Raw genomic sequence first — 21,833 nt, 5'->3', positions numbered from 1 at the left:
GCTCTCCTGGTTGGGCTGGGGCGGCGGTCTCTTTCCCTCCGTGCCTCCCTGCTCTCTGGCTCTGGGGGCCTTGCGGCGGTCCTGCTGGCCCTGGCCTGGGTGGCGGGCTTGGTCGCCCGGGCGGCGGTTGTTCCCTGCCGGTTCCCGTGTGGCGTTGGGGGGATTCCGGCTGCGGCTGCTGCTGCTGCTGCGGTGGGGGTCTTGGGGTGGGGATGGCTGGGCACTCTCCCTCCTTCTTTTCACGTTCCACCATCCATTTTAGAAGAACATAAACACTCACCTGAGCACTGGTGTTAGCTCAACAGACTGAATGACTGAAATATTTCACACTAGGTGGTTTTAAGGCATAAGTATGCGTGTGAACACTATCTGTTTTGTGTACATGTCGACAGGTGGACATTTTTGCATCTAACAGGTGTGTTTATAACATTTGAGTGTGTGTGTGGACAGGCTCCATCCTTTTTTTTTTTTTTTTTTTACATTTAAACTTTACCATAATGATTAACAACCAGTAAACTTGTTGCTTTATGCTGCTTCATGGTCTTATCCCCCTTCCCCTCCTATTATCACCCCCTACCCCCCCTCTCTCTAACGTCCCTTTCTCTTCTTCCCCTCTTTCCTTTTCCGTCCGGTCCAACACCAAAGATTTTCAGACATGTTTGAAATTAATAAAGTTTGGCCTTAATTACAAAAGGGGTTTATTCAGACATACCTTTGGTTTGTCTGAAGATTAATAACCCCTCTTGTTAAAGTAAAATATGTCCAACCCAAGAGGCCCTCAGCTCTCATCTGACTGCCCAGCTGTTGGACAGGACAAGTTAAAAAATGAAGAAAAAAAAAACATTGTTACATTTCTTTTACATTACTTGTGACAGTAGCACATTCAAGTTCCTTTCAAAACAAAATCCAATCTGTTTCAAATAAGATCCTTCCATTTTAAATTGCAACGATACTTTAAAAAAATATGTCTTTGCAAAGCAATTAGGCAGAAAAAAAGAACATGAGTTTTAAACTTCTTCTATAATAAACCTGCCTGACGATACATCAAGCTTTTTAACATATTTTGCTTAATTATCTGCATTCTGGAGGAAATGTGTAGTTCTCAATCACTATTGATTAAGTCTAATGTCAGCAGTGGTTAAAAAGAAATACAGTTAAATGCAACTAAGGTAAAATCACCCAAATTGAAAATTTCAAAAGTAAACAAAAAGAAAATTCCAAAAATGAATGACAAATCTAACTAACAAAGCTCCTTTTTTCAGATTGTTAGCATTTTCCCTCACAGCCAAAGGCCTTTGGTTGCAGACAAAAGCCCCCTCATCCCTGCCTTAGACTATTGCCAAGTTTTTATTTTCAGACTTGAATTCTCATTTGTATGCCATAACCCTTGTGCTATCCTAGGCACGTTAACATTGGGAGTGGGGTCATCTGGACCCCACACGACAGTGCGCTGAATCTTTTTTCTTTAATGATTTGTGATCTTCACTGGTGTCCATGGATTACATGAAATCTTTCCACCTTTATCCACCTTTGTCACGGTAGGGAAAACACGCCATCTAAGATAGCACAAGGGTTAATGATTGCTCCACGTGAAATTTTACAAACTTATTTTATATTTATGTTCTTGGTTGGATTATTAACAAACAAACAAACAAAGGTTTGCCATAGAACAAATATTTCTGTGTCTGTTGTCAATAAACATTAAAAAAGTGTTTTTTTGTGCACTGAACCACTGCAACTCCAAAAATGCACATATAATTTACAGATATGGTGAAAATAAAACATATTAATGTCTACTGTAAACAATTTTAGGGATGCTTAAAGAAACACTGAGGATACAAAACATTTGTTCATGCTTGGATTTCAATGTGGTCAGTTTTACCTCCTTTTTTCTCTGTCCCCTGTGAAATTTCAGGCACTCCTCACTTTTTAAAATAATCTACGTTTACTGTAGTAATTGCTCGAACAAATGCAATAAAGACTCAAATTTAATTTGGGAGTTTTGAAAGAGCAGGTAGCCAAATCTCATACAAGGATTGTATGCAATAAAAGAGTACAGTAAAATGTTTGGATTGGTTTTTCTTTTGAATTATTTACAATACAAAGGTTGGATTACAAATGAAACAGAAATAACATGTCACAAACCATCTAAGATCAACATAAATACCTTTTTAAGTGTTTAGAAATTTCTTTCATCTTGAGCCCATAAATGAATGGGTTCAATAAAGGGTGATATAGAATTGCCTGCAATGTCATAAGTAATCGTGCAATTTTGGGAATATCTGAATCCACTCGAGCTATAATGACATCATACAAAACCAAGCAGGAGAAACTGAATAAAACCAGCAGGTGAGGGAAACAGGTCTCAGCAGCCTTTCTCCTGAACTCTTTACAACTTTGATAGGAAATTATAAATATCTTTGCATACGTAAAAACTGTGAAAAGCATAGGAAGAATTGAAAGATCTACTAAAGTCACTATGCCAATCACAGTCACCATTCTTGAGCTCAAGCAGTAAATTTTGTACATTGTGTTGTTACAGAATATTCCATTTATATCAAATTTGCAGATTTTAGCTTCAGCGTTTAGAATAGTCAAAACTGACATATGAAAAGGAGGTACAGTCCATGCTAAAATCAGCAAAGCTGTCACTATTCTTTTGGTCATGATAGCTGCATATCTCAGAGGTTTACATATAGACACATATCTGTCATAGGCCATGGCTGCAAGCAGTAAAAACTCTGAACCACCAACAGAGTAAAACATGAAAAACTGAAGGAGGCAGGAAGAATAGGAAATGATTTGCTCTTCAGACAGGAAGTCTATCAAAAGTTTTGGATAAACAGTGGTGCTATAAATAAAACAGTTCAGTAACAGAGCAGCAATGAAAACGTACATGGGTTTATGGAGGTCTTTGTGGCTGCAGATGATGTAAACAATTGCAGAGTTACCACATATTATCAAAACATATACCGCAAACATTATGAAAAAACAAAGATATATGTATTTGCCAAGTTCCTCATACCCGTTAAGAGTAAAGTGGGTAAGATTAAACGCATTATCCATGAAAACCTATTATGATTCAAAAATCAGAAGCTCTAAAGATGTCAATAATCCCACAGTCACACAGTCTATCATTACCGTAACAACACCTTACACCACTGGTGGATTCTCATCTGCAGCTACAGACTGAACCAGCGGAAATCATTTTTATTTAGCCTGAGTCACACACACAGGATTTAATCTCTGGAGTGCTGGCACACTCTTTGATATGTTTTAAGTGTAAGGAGTAGCTGTATGGACTATTTCTAAGTTGTGCAGCATGTGTGAAATCATTTTTATGATTTGTAACACGCCGGTAAGACTAACTACCCTAAATATCATATGATAGGCATTCTATTGTGATTAAGTATATTTGTGTACTCGTTTTTGTATTGTCTGCAAAAGGTAACCATGCTGGCATGCTTATTGTCCAAAAAGTCGTCAAAAATTAACATTTGCTTTTGGGATGTGATAGATGAAACTGGGAAGAAAGAAAAGTTAAGCTAATGATTGATAGAAGCTGTCTTATTTGACCTAAATACAACAGAAGCTACAGAGCCCATATGTCCCAATAATATCAATGGAAAAATGTAAAGTAAAGAAAAGCCACGAGGGTGTGTTCCACTCAAGAAGGGCAATGTGATGACATCATCATTAAAGGACCCAGTAACGGCTGGAGGTCCTTAACTCTTTCCAGGGCAATGGACATTTTATATATCGGTTTTCTGAGGCTCAAAAATCGTATCAGCATTTTCAAAGCTGGTCAGCAGTTCTCTGGTCTTTTGTTTCAGGGCTTGCTAGGGGTTGAAACGTTTTGCCTGGTGGTTCTTCTTGACGCACAACACGTCAAACCTGGAGGCAAATGGGCTACAGCAGCAGAAGACCTCACTGGGTCTCCCTCCTCCCGGCAATCTGTTGCAACATTTGGATGGTAGGCTCAGAATTTGGAACATAAAAGCATGGATCCATCCTGCCTTGAATCAATGGTTTAGGCTGGTGATGGTTGTGTCATGGTGTTGGGGATGTTTTCTTTGCACACTTTCTTCCCCCTAGTACCAATTAAACATGGTTACAACACAACAACCTTCCTGAGTATTGTTGCTGACCATGTCCATCCCTTACTGACCACAGTGAGCCATCTGCTGATGGCTACTTCCAGCAGGATAAGGTGCCATGTCAGAAAGCTGGAATCATCTCAGACTGGATTATAGAACATGACAATGAGTACCTGGACTCAAACAGCCTCCACCTTCTGACCGTACTCAGTTTATTCAACTGAAATCCTTCACTTCTCATTCTGTCCCTATCACAACTGGTGTTCCTTAGGGTCCCCTCCTCTTCATCCTCTACCTTCTTCTGCTTGGACAATTTTTCCAGAAACATCACATCCATTTCCACTGCTATGCAGATGACACCCAGCTCTACCTCTCTAGCCAACCAAACTCCACACTGCCCACATTAGCACCTGTTAACTGCATGAATGAAGTAAAATCCTGATTCACCTCGAACTTTTTTTAAACTCAATAGCAATAAAACTGAATTTCTTCTGATGGGCACCAATCCACCCTGAGCAAGATCAATTACTTCTCTTTCCATCAACGGTTCCAGCATCTCTCCCTCCCCTCAGGTAAAGAGTTTGGGTGTCATCCTTGACAGTAGTCTCTATTTCACTTCCCACATAAACAACATCACCCGATCTGCCTACTTCCATCTATGTAACATTCAACGTCAACAGCGCTCCCTCACTCCTCTGTCCACTGCTGTACTCGTACACAGCCTCATCACTTCCTGCATGAACTGCTGTAACTCTTCTGTTTGGTCTCCCACAAAAAACTCTCCACTGGTTCAGAATTCAGCTGCTCGTATCATCACACGCACTTCCTCCATCAACCAGATCACACCTATCGTTCAACAGCTTCACTGGCTCCCCATCCCATACCGTATTCAATACAAAATCTTGCTCTACACATTCAAAGCCTTTCACAACCCTGCACCTCCCTATCTCTCTGACCAGACCTGCTCGCTCTCTCCGCTCCACCTCCTCTATCCAGTTTTCTGTCCCCTCCACCCGTCTTATCACCATGGGGAGCAGGGCATTCAGTTGATCTGCTCCTCGACTTTGGAACTCACTCCCCCCTGACCTCCGTAACACTGACACACTCCCACATTTCAAATCGAAACTAAAAACTCATCTCTTCCAAATGGCCTCTTCACTGTAACAACTTTTTTATGTTTATGTATTTTTATTAAATGTGTATGTATTTAAGTTGTTGATGTTTTAACTGCTCGGTTTTGGAACTCACTCCCAATGATGTCTCATAATGATGACAAATATCTGGAATCTTGAATCTCAAACCTTGATTGAAACTATCTGGTGCCTACTGGTAGCAAGTGCAAGGGAGTGGCAGCAACATTTTTGACACGACAGTGAGTATATTTATTGTTTTACTTTTTAATGATTCGTAAGCTTTACTTCATTTTTAAATATTCTAATGGTTGTATTGTATTTGTTAAGCACTTTGGCCAACATGGTCTGTGGTTAAGGGATATTACAAGTAGAGGTAAATTCCGCCGCCCTGCTATCAATGTGTCACCTACTTGTTGTGCTCTTCTCAAGGGACCACAGCTCAGACTGGCAAATGCAATAAATTCTTTTTAATCCAAAAAATATTGAGGCACTGAGATCACAACATAAACTAAAAGGCAAAAAAAGATTTTAGGTCAGCTCTGCAAAGCTAGTTTCAAAATACTCCCAGTTATCTGGAAGTATTTAACCACGGGCTGCACAGTGATGTAGTGGTTAGCCTTCTTGCAAAAAAGTTCCTGGTTCAATTCCCAGCTGGATCCTTTTTTGGACTTCTCCTCCCACAGTCCAAAAACATGCAATTAATCCTAACACCACCCTCTCAATTTTAATTCAATTGAGCAATTTTAATGGAAACTGTTAAAATTACATCTTGTATAGTCTACCAAGTCACATTCTAAATAGTCAGTTTTACCTGGTTTTTTCTCCTTCCTCTGTGAAACTTCAGCCACTCCTCACTTTCCACAAGCATATACATGTTTACTGTAAAAATTAGTAGAATTTCTGAAATGTTCCTTTTTAATTTGGAGGTTTAAAAGAGCAGAAGACATCTCTCTACCATACAAAGATTTTATGCAATGAAAGACGGTGATGTGTACGATAAAAAGTTTTTCTTTTGACTTTTTTACAATACAAAGGTTCAATTATAAATGAAACAGGAATAACATGTCACAAACCGTTTAGCTCAACGTAGATACCTTTTTAAGTGTTTAGAAATTCCTTTCATCTTGAGCCCGTAAATAAATGGGTTGAATAAAGGATGATAAAGAATTATTTGCAATGTCATAATTAATCGTGCAATTTTGGGAATATCTGAATCCACTCGAGCTATAATGACATCATACAAAACCAAGCAGGAGAAACTGAATAAAACCAGCAGGTGAGGGAAACAGGTCTCAGCAGCCTTTCTCCTGAACTCTTTACAACTTTGATAGGAAATTATAAATATCTTTGCATATGTAAAAACTGTGAAAAGCATAGGAAGAATTACAAGATCTACTAAAGCCACTATGCCAATCACAGTCACTGATCTTGAGCTCAAGCAGTAAATTTTGTACATTGTGTTGTTACAGAATATTCCATTTAGATCAAATTTGCAGATTTTAGCTTCAGCGTTTAGAATAGTCAAAACTGACATATGAAAAGGAGGTACAGTCCATGCTAAAATCAGCAAAGCTGTCACAATTCTTTTGGTCATGATAGCCGCATATCTGAGAGGTTTACATATAGACACATATCTGTCATAGGCCATGGCTGCAAGCAGTAAAAACTCTGAACCACTGACAGAGTAAAACATGAAAAACTGAAGGAGGCAGGCAGAATAGGAAATGATTTGCTCTTCAGACAGGAAGTCTATCAAAAGTTTTGGATAAACAGTGGTGCTATAAATTAAACAGTTCAGTAACAGAGCAGCAATGAAAACGTACATGGGCTTATGGAGGTCTTTGTGGCTGCAGATTATGTAAACAATTGCAGAGTTACCACATATTATCAAAATATATACCGCAAACATTATGAAAAAATAAAGATATCTGTATTTGCTCATTTCTACATACCCACTCAGAGTAATGTGGGTAACGTTCAACCTGTTATCCATGAAAACTGCGGTCTCTTTTTTGTTATTGTGACGACTCTTTGCACAGCTGGTGGATTCTCGTCTGCTGCTACAGACTGAACTGGCTGAACCAGCGGAAATCGTTTTTATTGAACATGACCAACTCCCACTGGATCTAATCTCTGGAGTGCTGCCTAACTCTTTGACATGTTATGCGTGAAGAGTAGTTCTATGTAATAGTTTCATTTCATTGAAAACATGTGTAATATTATAATTTATAACAATTCCAGCTGCCAGTGCGACTTTGGATGCAAATTAGAAGAAAGGGGAAACCCTGTGAACCTGGAAGGGATAAAGGTTAATGCTCGATCACACCAAACGTGATTAGCGGATCAGGAGCGACCAGTTTCAGTGTTAAGTCAATGCTACATACACAATGTAGGGGTCCTGCAGTGCGATTTGAGCATCCTCCAGCAGCAGTACCACAAGGGCAGTAAATGCCTGCACCACACTTCATATTTTCTTTCTCTTTTTTGCTGAATTTTTTTAATCCAATATCATTTTCTCTGAGTTACCGGGGCCAGAAGATCACTACTGTTCATTCTGATGCTGTCATCTGCTGGAGGAAAGACGTCAGGCCTGACACAACAACATGAACCAGTTGGCAGAAATCATACACATCAGCAATCTGAGACCCGAGATGAGTTCCCGAGTGTTACCATGATTTACGGGAGATGTTTGGTAAAACCAAGGCTTCTTCACTTCCTCCACATATAACCCTACGAATGCGCCATCCAGTTCTTGCCTACTACGTCTCCAACTTATGGTTGGACTTGGAACAAGCATTATGGTGTAAGTAAGGAAAATGTCAGCCCAAAGTTCAAGAAACTTGGAAATAGTTGAGTCTCTCTGGTCTCCCAGAGCTAACTCCATTTCTTTGTGGGCAAGGGGCTCGGGGGTGGCCCCTTCCTGGGGGGTTGTCTGTGGGAGGAGGGGGGGGGGGGTCCTATAGGTATGGGACCTTGGCGGTTTAGCCAGTTGGGGTCTCCATGAGGCAATTGGTGGGGGCTGAGGACCCACTACGGAGATAACGTCTCTTGGCTGGTCTGGGATCACCTTGGGGTCCCCTCCAAGGACCTGGAAGAAGTGGAGCTACTATCCGACCTGCACGCCCCCCGGGTTCTGGAGACATATAGGTCTTGGACAGATGGAAGGCTGCAGCCAATCACCTTCTCAGCTGAGGGCACAATACTTTGCTGTCTGTTTATGTCCCTGGTTGTAGCTCCAGCGTACCACACGGTGATGGAGGAGGTAATGATGGATTCTATGATGGCCGAGTAGAACTGAACCATCATCTGGGTTGGCAGCTTGGCTTTCTTCAACTACCGCAGGAAGTAAAATCCCCTGCTGGGCCTTTTTGAGCAGAGAGCTGATGGACGGCTCCCACTTGAGGTCCTGAGTGATGGTGGTGCAGAGGAAACGAACAGAGTCCACTTTGGTGATGGGAGAGTCTGTCAGGATGAGGGGGGGTGAGGGGCCTGTGACTTTCCTGAAGTCCACTATCATTTTCACTGTCTTCTGGGTGTTCAGCTCCAGGTTGTTGATGCTAAACCACGGCTTGACATGGCTGGAGGTGCAGCAGTTGGTGTACAGGGAGAAGAGCAGAGGAGAAAGTACACAGCCCTGTGGTGATAGAGGGGATGGTGGAGACATTCATCCCCAGCCGCACACACTGGCTCCGGCCCATTAGGAAGTCAGGGATCCACCTGTAAGTGGAGTCAGGCACGTTTGACTGGAGAAGCTTTTCCTGGAGAATTGAAGGGAGGACAGTGTTGAATGCCGAGCTGAAGTCCACGAACAGGATCCTAGCAGAGGTACCAGGGAGTCCAGATGCTGCAAGATGAAGTGGAGGGCCAGGTTGATAGCATCCTCTGCAGACCTGTTGGCTCTGTAGTCAAACTGCAAAGGGTCCAGGAGGGGGGAGGTGAAGGACTTGAGGTTGGGGAGGACCAGACGCTCGAATGACTTCATGACTACAGACCTAAGTGCCACAGGCCTGTAGTTATTAAGACCAGTTATGCGGGGCTTCTTGGGGACAGGGACGATGGTGGACAGCTTGAAGCAGGCTGGGATGTGGCATGACTCCAGGGAGGTGTTCGAAAGTGTCTGTGAAGACTGCTGCCAGTTCAGCTGCACAGTGTTTCAGGGTGGCAGGGGAGATGCCGTCCGGGCCCGGAGCCTTCCGTGGGTTTTGCTTCCGGAAACGATTGAGTATCTGTCACAGAGAAGACAGTAGTGGGGGAGAGGTGGTCCGGAGGGGTCACACTGTCCTCAGTGATTTATGCCAGCCTTCAAAGCTGGCATAAAAGGTGTTAAGCCTCTCAGCTGGGGTGTCAAACTCCAGGCCTCAAAGGCCGACCTCCTGCTGGTTTTTCAGAAATCCTGCCTCATCTGCTGTTGATGACCTGGATCAGGTGTGTTTAGCCAATAAAGAGCTTCAATGCAGGTTGGTTAGAAAACACGCAGGACACCGGCCCTTGAGGCCTGGAGCTTGGCACCTGTGCTGAGTAGAGGATCAACCTTTCTTTAACCTTGTTTCATTTTGGTTGTTATGATGAGTTTGTTTACATGGTAGCATTTTTTTTCATGAAAGAGTAAATGAGACCCTTAGAGGGTAAGATAGATCTGTTATATAGTAGCTCTGACATAAACAGATTCCAGTTTGAGCAACAACACAGATCAAAAACAGTTCTCTTTCAAACTTTAGGCTTTTTTCCCACTGTGCTGATTTATTATTGTTTGAATTACTGTTTTTTCATTATCATTTTGAGGAATAAATATGAATGTGACATACATAAGTCTTAAAGGTCATGTGGAGATAGAAAAGTACAGGTATTTTTATTTCTTTATGATGTTAACTGTTTATATTTTGATTGTCTGCAGCAATTGTACAATAATTTCTCTGATTGTGATTCACAAGAACCTTCATGAGCCTATGTACATTTTCATTGCAGCACTATTGACTAACTCTGTTCTTTTCAGCACAAACATCTACCCTAAACTTTTGACAGACTTTTTATCTAATGAACAGGTCATCTCTTATCAAGCCTGTCTCTTTCAGATTCTGGTTTTTTACTCATTCAGTTGTTCAGAATTCTTACTGCTGGCAGCCATGTCTTATGACAGATATGTGTCCATATGTAAACCTCTGCAATATGCAATCATTATGAGAAAAACAGTTGTCTTTATTTTACTGGGATTGGCCTGGATTGCACCTGTTTGTCACGTTGTTGTTCCTGTTGTCGGAAATGTAAAGTCAAAGCTTTGCAGCTTTACATTGAACGGTATTTTCTGCAACAATTCTATAAATTATCTTTTCTGTGCAGGTTCTAAAGCTCTGTTAACATTTGGTTTAGTTACTCTGTTTAACATTGTTATTCTTCCCATGCTGTTCATAATTTTTACATATGTAAAGATTCTCTTAGTGGTTTATAAAAGTTGTAGAGAAGTCAGAAGAAAAGCTGCTGAGACCTGTTTACCTCACCTGCTGGTTTTAATCAACTATTCGTGTTTGATGACTTATGACATAATTATAATTAGGCTGGAGTCAAATTTCTCAAAGACTGCTCGTTTTGTAATGACACTGCAAATGATCATGTACAATCCTCTTTGCAATCCAATCATTTATGGACTAAAAATGACAGAAATCTATAAACACTTAAAGATGTTATTATATAAAGGCAGAAATAACTGGTAATTTTCTATCTATATTAAGGCTGGTGTCACTAACCATACAAGCTCTTTAGGACAATTTTAAAATGCAAATGTTTTTAGAGTTACACATTTATACATCTACTTTTTTTAACAAATAGGTGAATAGTTTATGAAAAACTAGTTTGTAAAATTTTTACAATAAAAAAGTTTCCTTTATGAGGCTAATTACAGTGTGTTCTTAATTTTATATGAAAATCAAATTGTTACCCTGAAATTACAGTCTATTAATCAATCATGTATATCATTATATTTAATTGCATTGTGACCCAATGCTTGAATTTAAGAATTATTTGGCAAGAGGTCACATCAAGCAATTAGATTATTTTTTACTCAAATATATAAAAGCTTTTCACTTGTAAAAATTACATTAAATGAAATATTTACAGCGATTAATTTTTAATATTCTAACCATCAGCTCTCATTGCTAGAATCTAGAATAACCTTCTTCTGCTGTTTTTTTAGTTTTTTTTTTTTTGTGGTGTTATTTTTCTGTTATACGACGGAGTTTTAGGGCCACCAAAAAAAAAAAAAGTAAAATTACAAGATTTTAAGTCGTAAATTTATAAGAAAAAAACTTGTAAATTGACGAGATTAAAGTGGAAGTGAGCATACAGAGCAGCAGCAAGTGAACGCCGCGCAGTAGCAGAGCAAATCGACTAAACTCAATGGAACAGGTGAGCTGAATGTTTATTGATAACATTCCAAATGTTTGGAAGCTCATTTGTTTTATTTACGATTTATTAATGTTTTATTAATTGATGGGTGGTTTGCAGGGTCTCTGCTTCCCGATGAAGCCATCGGTATCCCTGCAGGCTGCTGTCCACTTCAATCCTTTCTTCCTCCACCAAAGATAAGATCTCTACGTTTGTGTGATGCTTCTGTCTGAGGAGGAGGAGCACTTTTTGGCATTTTCAACATTCTAATGCTAATATAACAGACTATTTTCATACCTTTTTATTGTTTTATGTTGAAACGGAACGTTTCATCTGGAGGAGGGGGCGTAGGTAACACTGTTTACTTTTGCATTGGTGTTCGGTTGACAGTTGATGACGTAAGGTGACAAATGAACTTCAGGGTGTGTGAATGAAAAGCAAAATAAAGGATGCAGCGGTCTTTGGGCTGCAGCGGGTGTTGTTAAACTCCTCTTTAACAACACCCCGGAAAGCCGGCTCCACTGACAATAATCTGATTTTGAGTCGCCAAAAAGTTCCGTATCTGTTCGTTTTTTTTAAACCCATCCGGAAATAAAGCTTCACAAAAGGCATTACATATTTCATCTTCAAGCTAGGCTCCAATAAACGGAAAACGTTGGTGTTTTTTCCTCGTTAATCTATGACTTCTTTCTCGTAAATTTACGAGATTGTAAGTCGTAATTAATTTTTTTTTTTGTTTGTTTACTGGCCCTAAAACTCTGTCATACTAAGACAATGGTCGATCTATATTTTTTGGGATGCTTTTTTAGTTCTTTCTTTATCAGTTTTGCACTTTAGGCAGGGAGTAGTCCTAAATTTCCTCCCAAAAACAGTAGTTGGCTGGTGTCAGGAAATAAGATGCTGGGGGATTGAATGTTTGTGAGAGATGAGGGCTTTGTGCTGTATGCTGTGGCCTGTTACCTTATACCTGTTTGATTCGCAACAACCCTGTCAAACCTGTTTGAAGCTCTGAAGACTGAACCCTGGTTTGTTGTTTATTTCTTCTCACTGCTTTCTTTATACATCTGGGGCTTCATCCTTATTGAAGACTTCATCATTGAGCAACCCAACAATTCTATTTGGATAAATCTATGTGACTTCATGGTGACTTGGGGGACCAAGTCAGTGTAAATGTCCAGTATTCATCTAGCAAAAAATAGCTACACACCATATTAAAATACATTGTGGTGAATGAGTATATGTATTATGAATAAATTAATAACCCAAATGTCCTTCGGTGTTGAAACAATGTCTCAGCAACATCCAAGGTCTTGTCAAACCTTTCAACAAACAAAGCCTCAACAAATAGGGACCAACTTCTACAGCCCACACTTCCAGTGTTAGAAACACTTTAATGGCCCTGAGAAGATCTAACCTAGATGAAGCCAGTAACCCTTTATATGTATGACACAGTGTTTAGGGAGTGCTGCTTGCTCATTTTTTATACATAATAATAAATAATAAAAATTACTATGAGGTAGATATAGGAATATTTAAACATAACTAAAAAAAAATGCAACAGTAGTTCCAACCAACTCGCCCACAGTTCAGAGGAAGTTACGTACACTGGGATGCGTGAATTCAATTTGTATGGTAGTCCACTGAGGCAATGGTGTGGGCATAAGTTGGGTGAAAGTCCTTTTAAGCTGGGCTATTAAGAGCCCCCTACCGGCCTGACGGGAGGATGGGGCTCATCTGAAGGTTCAGGTCTAGGTCACCAACTTGGACCTGGCCAAATTCCCCCAAAAATCACTTGTGAGTATTCTGTGTTTGGACTGGATAGAGGGCCCCTTTGTCTTGTCTCTCATTCCCACCACTTCTCACACTACTGAATCCCAGCACCCTAATAAGTGTTTGTGATTGGCTGCGCCGCATCACATGATGCTGTGACGTCACGAAATAAAGACCCGTGATTGGCCGACCGACCCACGAGACCAAATGACATCCCCGCCGTGGGAAACAAAAAGTTACCATGAAGGAGAAAAATACACAAAGGGACAAGCAGGTTAAACAAAGTCAGGAGCAACACCTGGGTTACACCCTCCCCTCTCAAACCCATGCAACTCCGGTGCATGTTAAATGACATCGACATGGTACTTGAGGCCAGATGTTGGGGCGCTAAAAGCTCCCTCCCAGGCACCAGCTAGACAGTGGAAAAGCATTTGCACTTTAGAGATAAGCTGTTGTCCTAAAGCCGAAAACTGTAAACAGTGATGTGGTTGTCCGTCTATTGTGGAGTGACGAATGGACCAATCGGGCTCAACGGCCTGTATAGCACTCTCAAAATCTAAAACAGGTGGGAGCCTCAGCAGGATTGGGAACTGATGTTGCCGCACTGGGTGATGCCTCTGCTGGGCAACCAACTTCTAAAGACTGCCTTATATCAGGAACCACAGGGACTACTGGTTCTGGTAATTCATCACCTGGTCCCAGTTCTCCTTCTCCCCCAGGTCCTCGAGAGACAGCCTCTTGCTCCCTCCCACTGGACGAAGATGGATCATAAGCATCAGACTTCTCTGAGGACTTTCCAACAGGCAAGTTCCTTTCAGGTAAGGTAGGTCCAGGTACTGGACTTTGTCCGGTCTTAGACATGAACGGAAGAGTGCCTCTGTCATGGAACTTCACATGCTGTGAAATACACACGAGGAAAACTCCACTTCTCTTCATCACTCAAACACTCCTCTGTATCCACAACTAGCTGCCCCTGACTCCGAGTCTGAGGTCGGTCTACAGTGGTTGAAGGTAGCAGGTCCGGCTCTTTACTCTCAGGTAAAAATCTGCATGGTAGTAAGGTGAAGGACCCTAAACCAGTGGGAACAGCTTCGATGTCACAAGGATGGATCGGCCTAGCTCGATGTTTAAACGAAGTCTCATCGTGAAGACGGATGTGATGTTTGTCCAAAGTCGAGGTCCTGATGAGAGAATAGCTCAGGTATCTGTTTCAGCTAAGAGGTGACTCTGTCTTTGGTGACTTTAAGTGTCGGATTTGGATCATTGTTGTAGTTGGTCTTTATGTGTCTGTCTTCTCCGCAGTTGTAGCAGTAACCTGGCTTCAGTCCTGCAGATGAAGGTTTTTTTCTAGAATAGATTTTTTCCTCATTGATAATAATTTGCTCTCTGTGGTCAACTCTTGTGAATACCCCCCTATAGTAATATCAGATCAGTCTCCTGTTACGCTTGATACCCCCCCCCCCCCCCCCCGCAGGCAACTCTTTGTCACGGTCTTCATGTCGCTTTAACCCATTGCTTCTCAAAGACACAGACTTTGTTCAGTTTATTAGTGAATGTATAGACCTTTACATTTCTACTAATAATACACCAGATGCATCTGCAATTTCAATTTGGGAAGCATGTAAAGCATTTCTGAGAGGGGAAATAATATCATACGGTGCCTATAAAAATAAGATTGCCTCACAAAAGAGCCGTGATCTTTACTTTGTCATATCGGAACTGCAAAATAAGTGTGCAGAGTCCCCCAGTGCTGATCTATCTAAGGAATTGCTTATAAAAAAGCAGAATTTGATTCGATGGCCACCGACGAGGCAGTGCAATTAATACTCAGGACCCGTTATAGCTATTATGAGTTTGGGGATAAGCCTAATAAAATACTCTCACACCAGATTAGACAGTCAACAGCAGCTCAATATATTACCGAACTCTCTACCTCTGATGGACTCACACTTAATCCTCAAACTATCAATGATACATTTATGGATTTTTATTATGCTCTATACACCGCTGAATGTTTTCCTGATGAGAAACGTTACAGAGCTTTCTTTTCACATCTTAATATTCTGACAGTTGAAGTAGATGTAGCTGCTCAATTGGATAAGCCTTTCACTGCTGAAGAACTAAAGAACGCTGTCATGTCTATGCAGAATGGGAAAAGCCCCAGACCGGATGGGTTTCCATCTGAATTTTTTAAGGTTTTTATGGATAAACTATCCCCTCTAATGCTAAACATGTTACAGGCTTCAGCTGATATTGGTGCCTTACCGGCAACTTTGCGACAGGCCACAATCTCTTTTATCCTAAAGAAGGATAAAGATCCCAGATGCTGCAGCAGTTATAGGCCTCTATGTCTGCTGTTTGCGGATGTTAAAATTTTAGAAAAACTGCTACCAAAACGCTTAGAGCCGATAATGCCCACATTAATCAGTCCTGACCAAACTGGCTTTATTAAAACCAGACATTCATATCACAATATTAGGCGGCTTATGAATATTTTATACTGCATCTCTTCAACTGGCACTCCTGAAATGGTCATCTCCATGGATGCTGAAAAGGCCTTACCTGTTTTATACTCTGAGACGCTTTCGCTTTAAATTTCTGTCATGGATCAAATTACTGTACACATCCCCTATGGCACGTGTTCGCACTAATAACGACTACTCAGAATACTTCCCCTTGGGCCGTGGAACTAGACACGGCTGTCCTCTTTCCCCTCTTTTATTTGCGCTAGCCATTGAACCGCATGCGGCGGCCATTAGAACTAGTCTATGTGCGGTATCTTGAGGGGCGGTGTAGATCATAAAGTAGCCTTATATGCAGATGACCTTTTATTATTTATTTCAGATCCAAGTGTCTCCATGCCACCAGTTTTAACTCTGCTGAGCGAGTTTGGTCAGATCTCTGGCTACAAATTAAACCTAAATAAAAGTGAACTTTTTCCTATCAATCCGGAGGCCATGGCCTACCCCCCCTCAGACTTACCTTTTAAAATCTCTCCATCTGTCATAAAGTTAATGTGATGAAGGACATTATTTATTTATTGAAGGAAATATGAAATGTTTTGAGAATAACTTTCTTTACAATTTTCTAAGTAGAGTGCCTAATTATGTGGGAGTGGCAAGACGTATGAAATCTCTCCTGGCTTGCCTACCAGATTTTGTTTTTGTATTTTTTCTGAATTTCTTGAGAGAACCCCGCGACAAGGGTACAATATCAAAAATGTATAACCTTTTACTATTCACCCTTGATTCATGATCTGACCATCTACGCGTGGCTTGGTCAGAAGAGCTTCATGTTGACATAAATGATGATCAGTAGAGATCTGTGCTTGGGCGAATTCACTCATCAATATGCACCCGGCACTGTATCATTCCATGTAAAGTGGTTCATAGAGCTCATTGGTCTAGAAGCAGACTTGCCAGAGTTTTTCCTGGTAGTGATCCTAACTGTGTAAAATGTAATCTAGGCCCTGCAAATCTTACTCATGCCCGTCGCTTTCTGACTTCTGGGACTCTGTATTTGACTCTTTATCCTCTGTCTGTAACGTCAAAGTACACCGATCCCCAATGACAGTCCTTTTTGGTATACTTCCGGACAATCATTCTCTCCGTCCTTGGTTAGAGGACCTTATTGCCTTTCTGACACTATTTGCCCGTCGGACTATCTTGATGCACTGGAAAGATCTTCGCTCACCCATTCACTCAAAGTGGATGAAAGACTCTATTTCTTTAATTAAACTTGGAAAAAACATTCTCTTAATGGTACTGGTTGTAAATTCTCTGAAATTTGGTCACCTTTCTTAGAGCATGTCATGTCCTTGACCTTAGAAACGACCCAGTGGACTTTCAAATACATTAACAGGTATGAGGTGTGCAGTGTCTCTGCTGTTCATAGATTGGTAGCACAGAATATTGTTTGTAAGATTTTATTCATTCATTTGTGTACTTTTTTTTCTTTTCTTTTCTTTCTTTGCAATTATGGTTTTGAATTGTTTTTTGTTTTTGTTTTTCTTATATTGAAAAATGTATAAATAAATCATACATAAAAGAAACTCTCCCCCTGGCTCCTCTGCCTTTATTTCCCTGAGGGACCCACGACAAAGATGGTGGTGAAAATGTTAGTCAGCTCCACTGACTCTGAGCTGTTTCTAGCACAGCACTTTTCTGGACGAAGACATGAGGTTCTTTCAGGGAACTGCTGTAGCCACTCCTAGAGCTGTGACGGTGTGGGATTTTTGATCACCGCGATGATAAACCAGCAGTGTTGCTGTCAACCGCAGTACCCCCCCCCCCCCCCAAAAAAAAACACAAAATCCCACGTCGACCGCGTCGGAAATAAATACAATTACAACGCAGTATTCTTTCTTAACAAATGACAGTAACAACTAACTACTACCTATCTAACTATTGAATTAACTATATACTATAGGTGTTGTAGAATGACTGTGTGAATGTGTCAGCGCGCTGCATGTGCAGGACTAGGAGGAAGAAGTGCACACACGTGTGTTGGGGGGTGCGTGTTGATTCTTCTGCAGTGGACCGCTCTCTAGCTGCACGTGAGTTTCACCTGTGCTCTCTGGTACAGACATCTTCTCAGAATATTATATATTGCCCAGTAATAAGCGAGACTGCAGACACTTTGTTACCTTTCCGGTAGCCATGAGCCTGACACGCATGAAGAATTCGGGGCTGGAGGCTCCGCCTCTGTTTATACAGACACGTAACGTTGCGCTGCACAAAATAGTTCCCAAACAAAACATGTATGATATTCATGGAAATCTAACAGTGCGCGTTCATTTTTGGTGTTACAGAGTGAAGGAGAAGAATAATACCCCCCCCCCCCCCCCCCCCAACACAAAATCCTCCGGTGGGCGGCCGAGTCGCGCACTCAAGAAGGCACGCAGCTTGTAATGGAAAGGAATACAATGGAAATTAATAATTAGAAAGCAGTAAATTTGTCGTATTTCCTCGCGAGACGGAAATTTCTGTTGTAAAATGAGGCTGTGTGTGTGCTTCTAAAACCGCACAAGTGTGTGTGTGAGAAGAGGGAGCTGCATGCCGCGTGCAGCTCCAAGAGGCAGTAACAGCCGCGCGCAACGCAACTCATGGTGCTGGGAGTGAAGGAGAAGAGTGATAAAAGGTTTTCCCCAGAAACCCTTGAAGTCTGAACACAGAACTAGCAGAAAAAGGAAATTATCAGCAAAGATGAATGTGTTTAATGTGTTTATTATAGTTCCAATCACGCACCATATGCAGAACTTTCAAAAAAAAAAAGTGCAGTGATGCGGTTATCGTCACACCCCTAGCCACTCCTCTAGTTGCCACATCCACGTGTTGCCACATCCACATGTTGCATTGTTCTGCCACATCCACCACAATGGCTTTCTCTGTTCTTTATGTAGTTTAGGCTGTAGCTGTTGGTACTGCGAACATTTTCCAGTCATTGTCACTGTGTCTTTACCCATTGAAGGCCAACACAAGACCTTTCTTGGTTTGGCCTTTGTGGGTTTTACTCCTTGGTGATCAAAGTGCAGCTTCTTTAGCATCATTCTTCTGTAACTCAGCAGTGTGATGATATCGTCAATACTTACAATGTAATTTTGTATGTTGTTGTTGTTTTTCTTCAAAACAGCCAAGTAAAGATGTAGCATGATAAGGTACTTCAGTTTTGCAGGTTAGTCATGTGTGTTTATCGCAATCAATTTGTAATTTACAGATCACTGCAGTTTCTACTTTCAATTGACGGAGTTTTTCTCACTCGGGACATGCCTACAGAACTTTCTCATCACAGTCATGGATTTTTGTCAAGCATTTTCATCATGGTCAATTGCTGTAGGTGTTGAGTGTATCAGCAATGTGCATGTCTTTTCCCAATATGTATGTGATATGCAGAAAAAACCTCTGCAGTAAACCTTTACATTCCTTGCAAACCTGCTCGTCCTTTGAACAGGGGCTTTTGAATAATGACCTCCAAAGGCTTATGGTCTGACAGGACAGGGTTTTGTCTGCCATACAGATAATGGTGGAACCTACACAATGGCAAGCAATGTTTTCTATTTAAGCATTTATCTTTTTCGATCATACTGGGCAACCTTCCTGTAGCAGACAAGCTCAAAAATCATCTTTTGAACTCAGTTTTGAGAACTCAGTGCTCCTATGATCACATCAGAGCCATTTTGTCCCAAACACAAAAGGGGTTAATACAGCACTGGTAGCGTCTCTGAATAATCTAGTGAATCAAGACATGGCGACATGCTCACCAGTGCCCTTAAAGAGCTATACAAAAGGAATAAACCCCAGTTACTCCTATGAAGTGGCAATAAACTTGAGAAAATGTCTTAGCGGTTGCTGGTCCCACAAGAGCATCAAAGTTTATGAACACACCTTTGCACACGTATCTTGCAGTAAATTTTGCACGTGTATAAGAAGAACCGGTGGACAAAAACTTTAAGCATGATTCACATTTAGTATAAATGCAGCACAGGTCTTCTATGAACCTCCATCGTGCAGATTTTTACTTCAACTTTGTCAATCATTTCTTCTGAGCCACTGATTTTCAGGTTCTACAAGCTAAACTGATAACCCTTTGAAATAGTTTTACAAATCCTGTCTACTTGTAAAAAAAGTCAAAGATTTTTTAGGAACAAGTTCTGTTCCTATCATGGCCTCCACTGCTTCTTCTTGAACAGCAGGGGGATCATTTTTTAGTTTTACTCAAATGTTTTCTTCAGGCCAAAGTAGCCTTTCTCCAGACGTATATGGTTTATTTGCAGATGGGTAGACTTGAAGCTGTACTGAAAGTTCAATGCAGTAGAGGATTGACTTTTTTTTAACCTTGTTTCATTTTAGTTGTTATGATGAGTTTGTTTACATGGTAGTATTTTTTTCATGAAAGAGTAAATGAGACCCTTAGAGGGTAAGATAGATCTGTTATATAGTAGCTCTGACAGAAACAGATTCCAGTTTGAGCAACAACACAGATCTTTGAAACTTTAGGCTTTTTTCCCACTGTGCTGATTTATTATTGTTTGAATGACTGTTTTTTCATTATCATTTTGAGGAACCGTTATGAATGTGACATACATAAGTCTTAAAGGTCATGTGGAGCTAGAAAAGTACAGGTATTTTTATTTCTTTATGATGTTACCTGTTTATATTTTGATTGTCTGCAGCAATTGTACAATAATTTCTCTGATTGTGATTCACAAGAACCTTCATGAGCCTATGTACATTTACATTGCAGGACTATTGATCAACTCTGTTCTTTTCAGCACAAACATCTACCCTAAACTTTTGACAGACTTTTTATCTAATGAACAGGTCATCTCTTATCAAGCCTGTCTCTTTCAAATTCTGGTTTTTTACTCATTCAGTTGTTCAGAATTCTTACTGCTGGCAGCCATGTCTTATGACAGATATGTGTCCATATGTAAACCTCTGCAATATGCAATCATTATGAGAAAAACAATTGTCTTTATTTTACTGGGATTGGCCTGGATTGTACCTTTTAGTCACCTTGTTGTTCCTGTTGTTATATTTGCAAACTTAGAGCTTTGCAGCTTTACATTGAACGGTATTTTCTGCAACAATTCTATAAATTATCTTTTCTGTGCAGGTTCTAAAGCTCTGTTAACATTTGGTACAGTTACTCTGTTTAACATTGGTATTCTTCCCATGCTGTTTGTAATTTTTACATATGTAAAGATTCTCTTAGTGGTTTATAAAAGTTGTAGAGAAGTCAGAAGAAAAGCTGCTCAGACCTGTTTACCTCACCTGCTGGTTTTAATCAACTATTCTTGTTTGATGACTTTTGACTTGATTATAATTAGGCTGGAGTCAGATTTTTCAAAGACTACTCGTTTAATAATGACACTGCAGATCATCATGTACAATCCTCTTTGCAATCCAATCATTTATGGATTAAAAATGACAGAAATCTATAAACACTTAAAGAAGTTATTGTATAAAGGTAGACATGACTGTTAATTTTCTATCTTTATTAAAACTGGCTATACAAGCTCATACATATTTGGACAATTCTAAACACAATTGTTTGTAGAGTTACAAATGTTGATTTTTACATCTACTGTTTGTCTTTATTTAACAACTTGGTGATTAGTTTCATGAAAAACTAGTTTGTAAAATTGTTATAATAAAAAGGTTTCCTTTATGAGTCTTATTACAGTGTGTTCCTAATTTTTTATCAAAATTAAATTGTTACCCTGAAATGAGAGTCTATTAATCAATCATGTATATCATGGTGTTTAATTACATTGTGACCCATTGGTTGAATTTAAGAATTATTTGGCAAGTGGTGAGATCAAGCCATTAGATTATTTCTTACTAAAATATAAAAAAGCTTTTCCATTGTAAAAATGTTTTAAAAGATTACATTAAATGAAATATTTAAATGAAATATTTAGAGCGATTAATCTTTAATATTCTAATATTCTCTT

At 40.3% G+C, this 21,833-nt stretch overlaps 4 protein-coding genes across 4 annotated transcripts; 2 read left to right on the top strand and 2 right to left on the bottom strand.

Annotated features, from left to right (window-relative positions):
• Positions 1-622: 622 nt before the first annotated feature.
• On the bottom strand, positions 623-3,197 carry LOC101165924 (olfactory receptor 11A1-like). Its single transcript, XM_078939724.1, has one exon. It carries the CDS (start codon positions 3,064-3,066, stop codon positions 2,155-2,157), a length of 912 nt encoding a protein of 303 aa, XP_078795850.1. The 5' UTR covers positions 3,067-3,197; the 3' UTR covers positions 623-2,154.
• A 3,114-nt stretch (positions 3,198-6,311) lies between these two features.
• On the bottom strand, positions 6,312-7,237 carry LOC101165677 (olfactory receptor 11A1-like). Its single transcript, XM_011489191.2, has one exon. The coding sequence runs from the start codon at positions 7,221-7,223 to the stop codon at positions 6,312-6,314; it is 912 nt and encodes a 303-aa protein (XP_011487493.1). The 5' UTR covers positions 7,224-7,237.
• Positions 7,238-10,020: 2,783 nt separating this feature from the next.
• On the top strand, positions 10,021-10,974 carry LOC101165430 (olfactory receptor 4B13-like). Its single transcript, XM_004081400.3, has one exon. The coding sequence runs from the start codon at positions 10,021-10,023 to the stop codon at positions 10,936-10,938; it is 918 nt and encodes a 305-aa protein (XP_004081448.1). The 3' UTR covers positions 10,939-10,974.
• Positions 10,975-20,294: 9,320 nt separating this feature from the next.
• LOC101165184 (olfactory receptor 4B13-like) lies at positions 20,295-21,416 on the top strand. Its single transcript, XM_004081399.4, has one exon. It carries the CDS (start codon positions 20,446-20,448, stop codon positions 21,361-21,363), a length of 918 nt encoding a protein of 305 aa, XP_004081447.1. The 5' UTR covers positions 20,295-20,445; the 3' UTR covers positions 21,364-21,416.
• Positions 21,417-21,833: the final 417 nt, after the last annotated feature.

This window comes from Oryzias latipes, chromosome 21 (assembly GCF_053564925.1).
Source record: "Oryzias latipes strain Hd-rR chromosome 21, Olatipes_Hd-rR_3.1".
NCBI lineage: Eukaryota > Metazoa > Chordata > Actinopteri > Beloniformes > Adrianichthyidae > Oryzias > Oryzias latipes.
The sequence above is the reverse complement of the archived record's forward strand: the minus strand, read 5'-3'. Positions and strand labels throughout refer to the sequence as shown.

What these genes read in the sequence shown, in the direction of transcription:
- LOC101165924 (XM_078939724.1), bottom strand. Translation starts at nt 3,066, where the DNA reads ATGGATAATGCGTTTAATCTTACCCACTTTACTCTTAACGGGTATGAG.
- LOC101165430 (XM_004081400.3), top strand. Translation starts at nt 10,021, where the DNA reads ATGAATGTGACATACATAAGTCTTAAAGGTCATGTGGAGATAGAAAAG.
- LOC101165677 (XM_011489191.2), bottom strand. Translation starts at nt 7,223, where the DNA reads ATGGATAACAGGTTGAACGTTACCCACATTACTCTGAGTGGGTATGTA.
- LOC101165184 (XM_004081399.4), top strand. Translation starts at nt 20,446, where the DNA reads ATGAATGTGACATACATAAGTCTTAAAGGTCATGTGGAGCTAGAAAAG.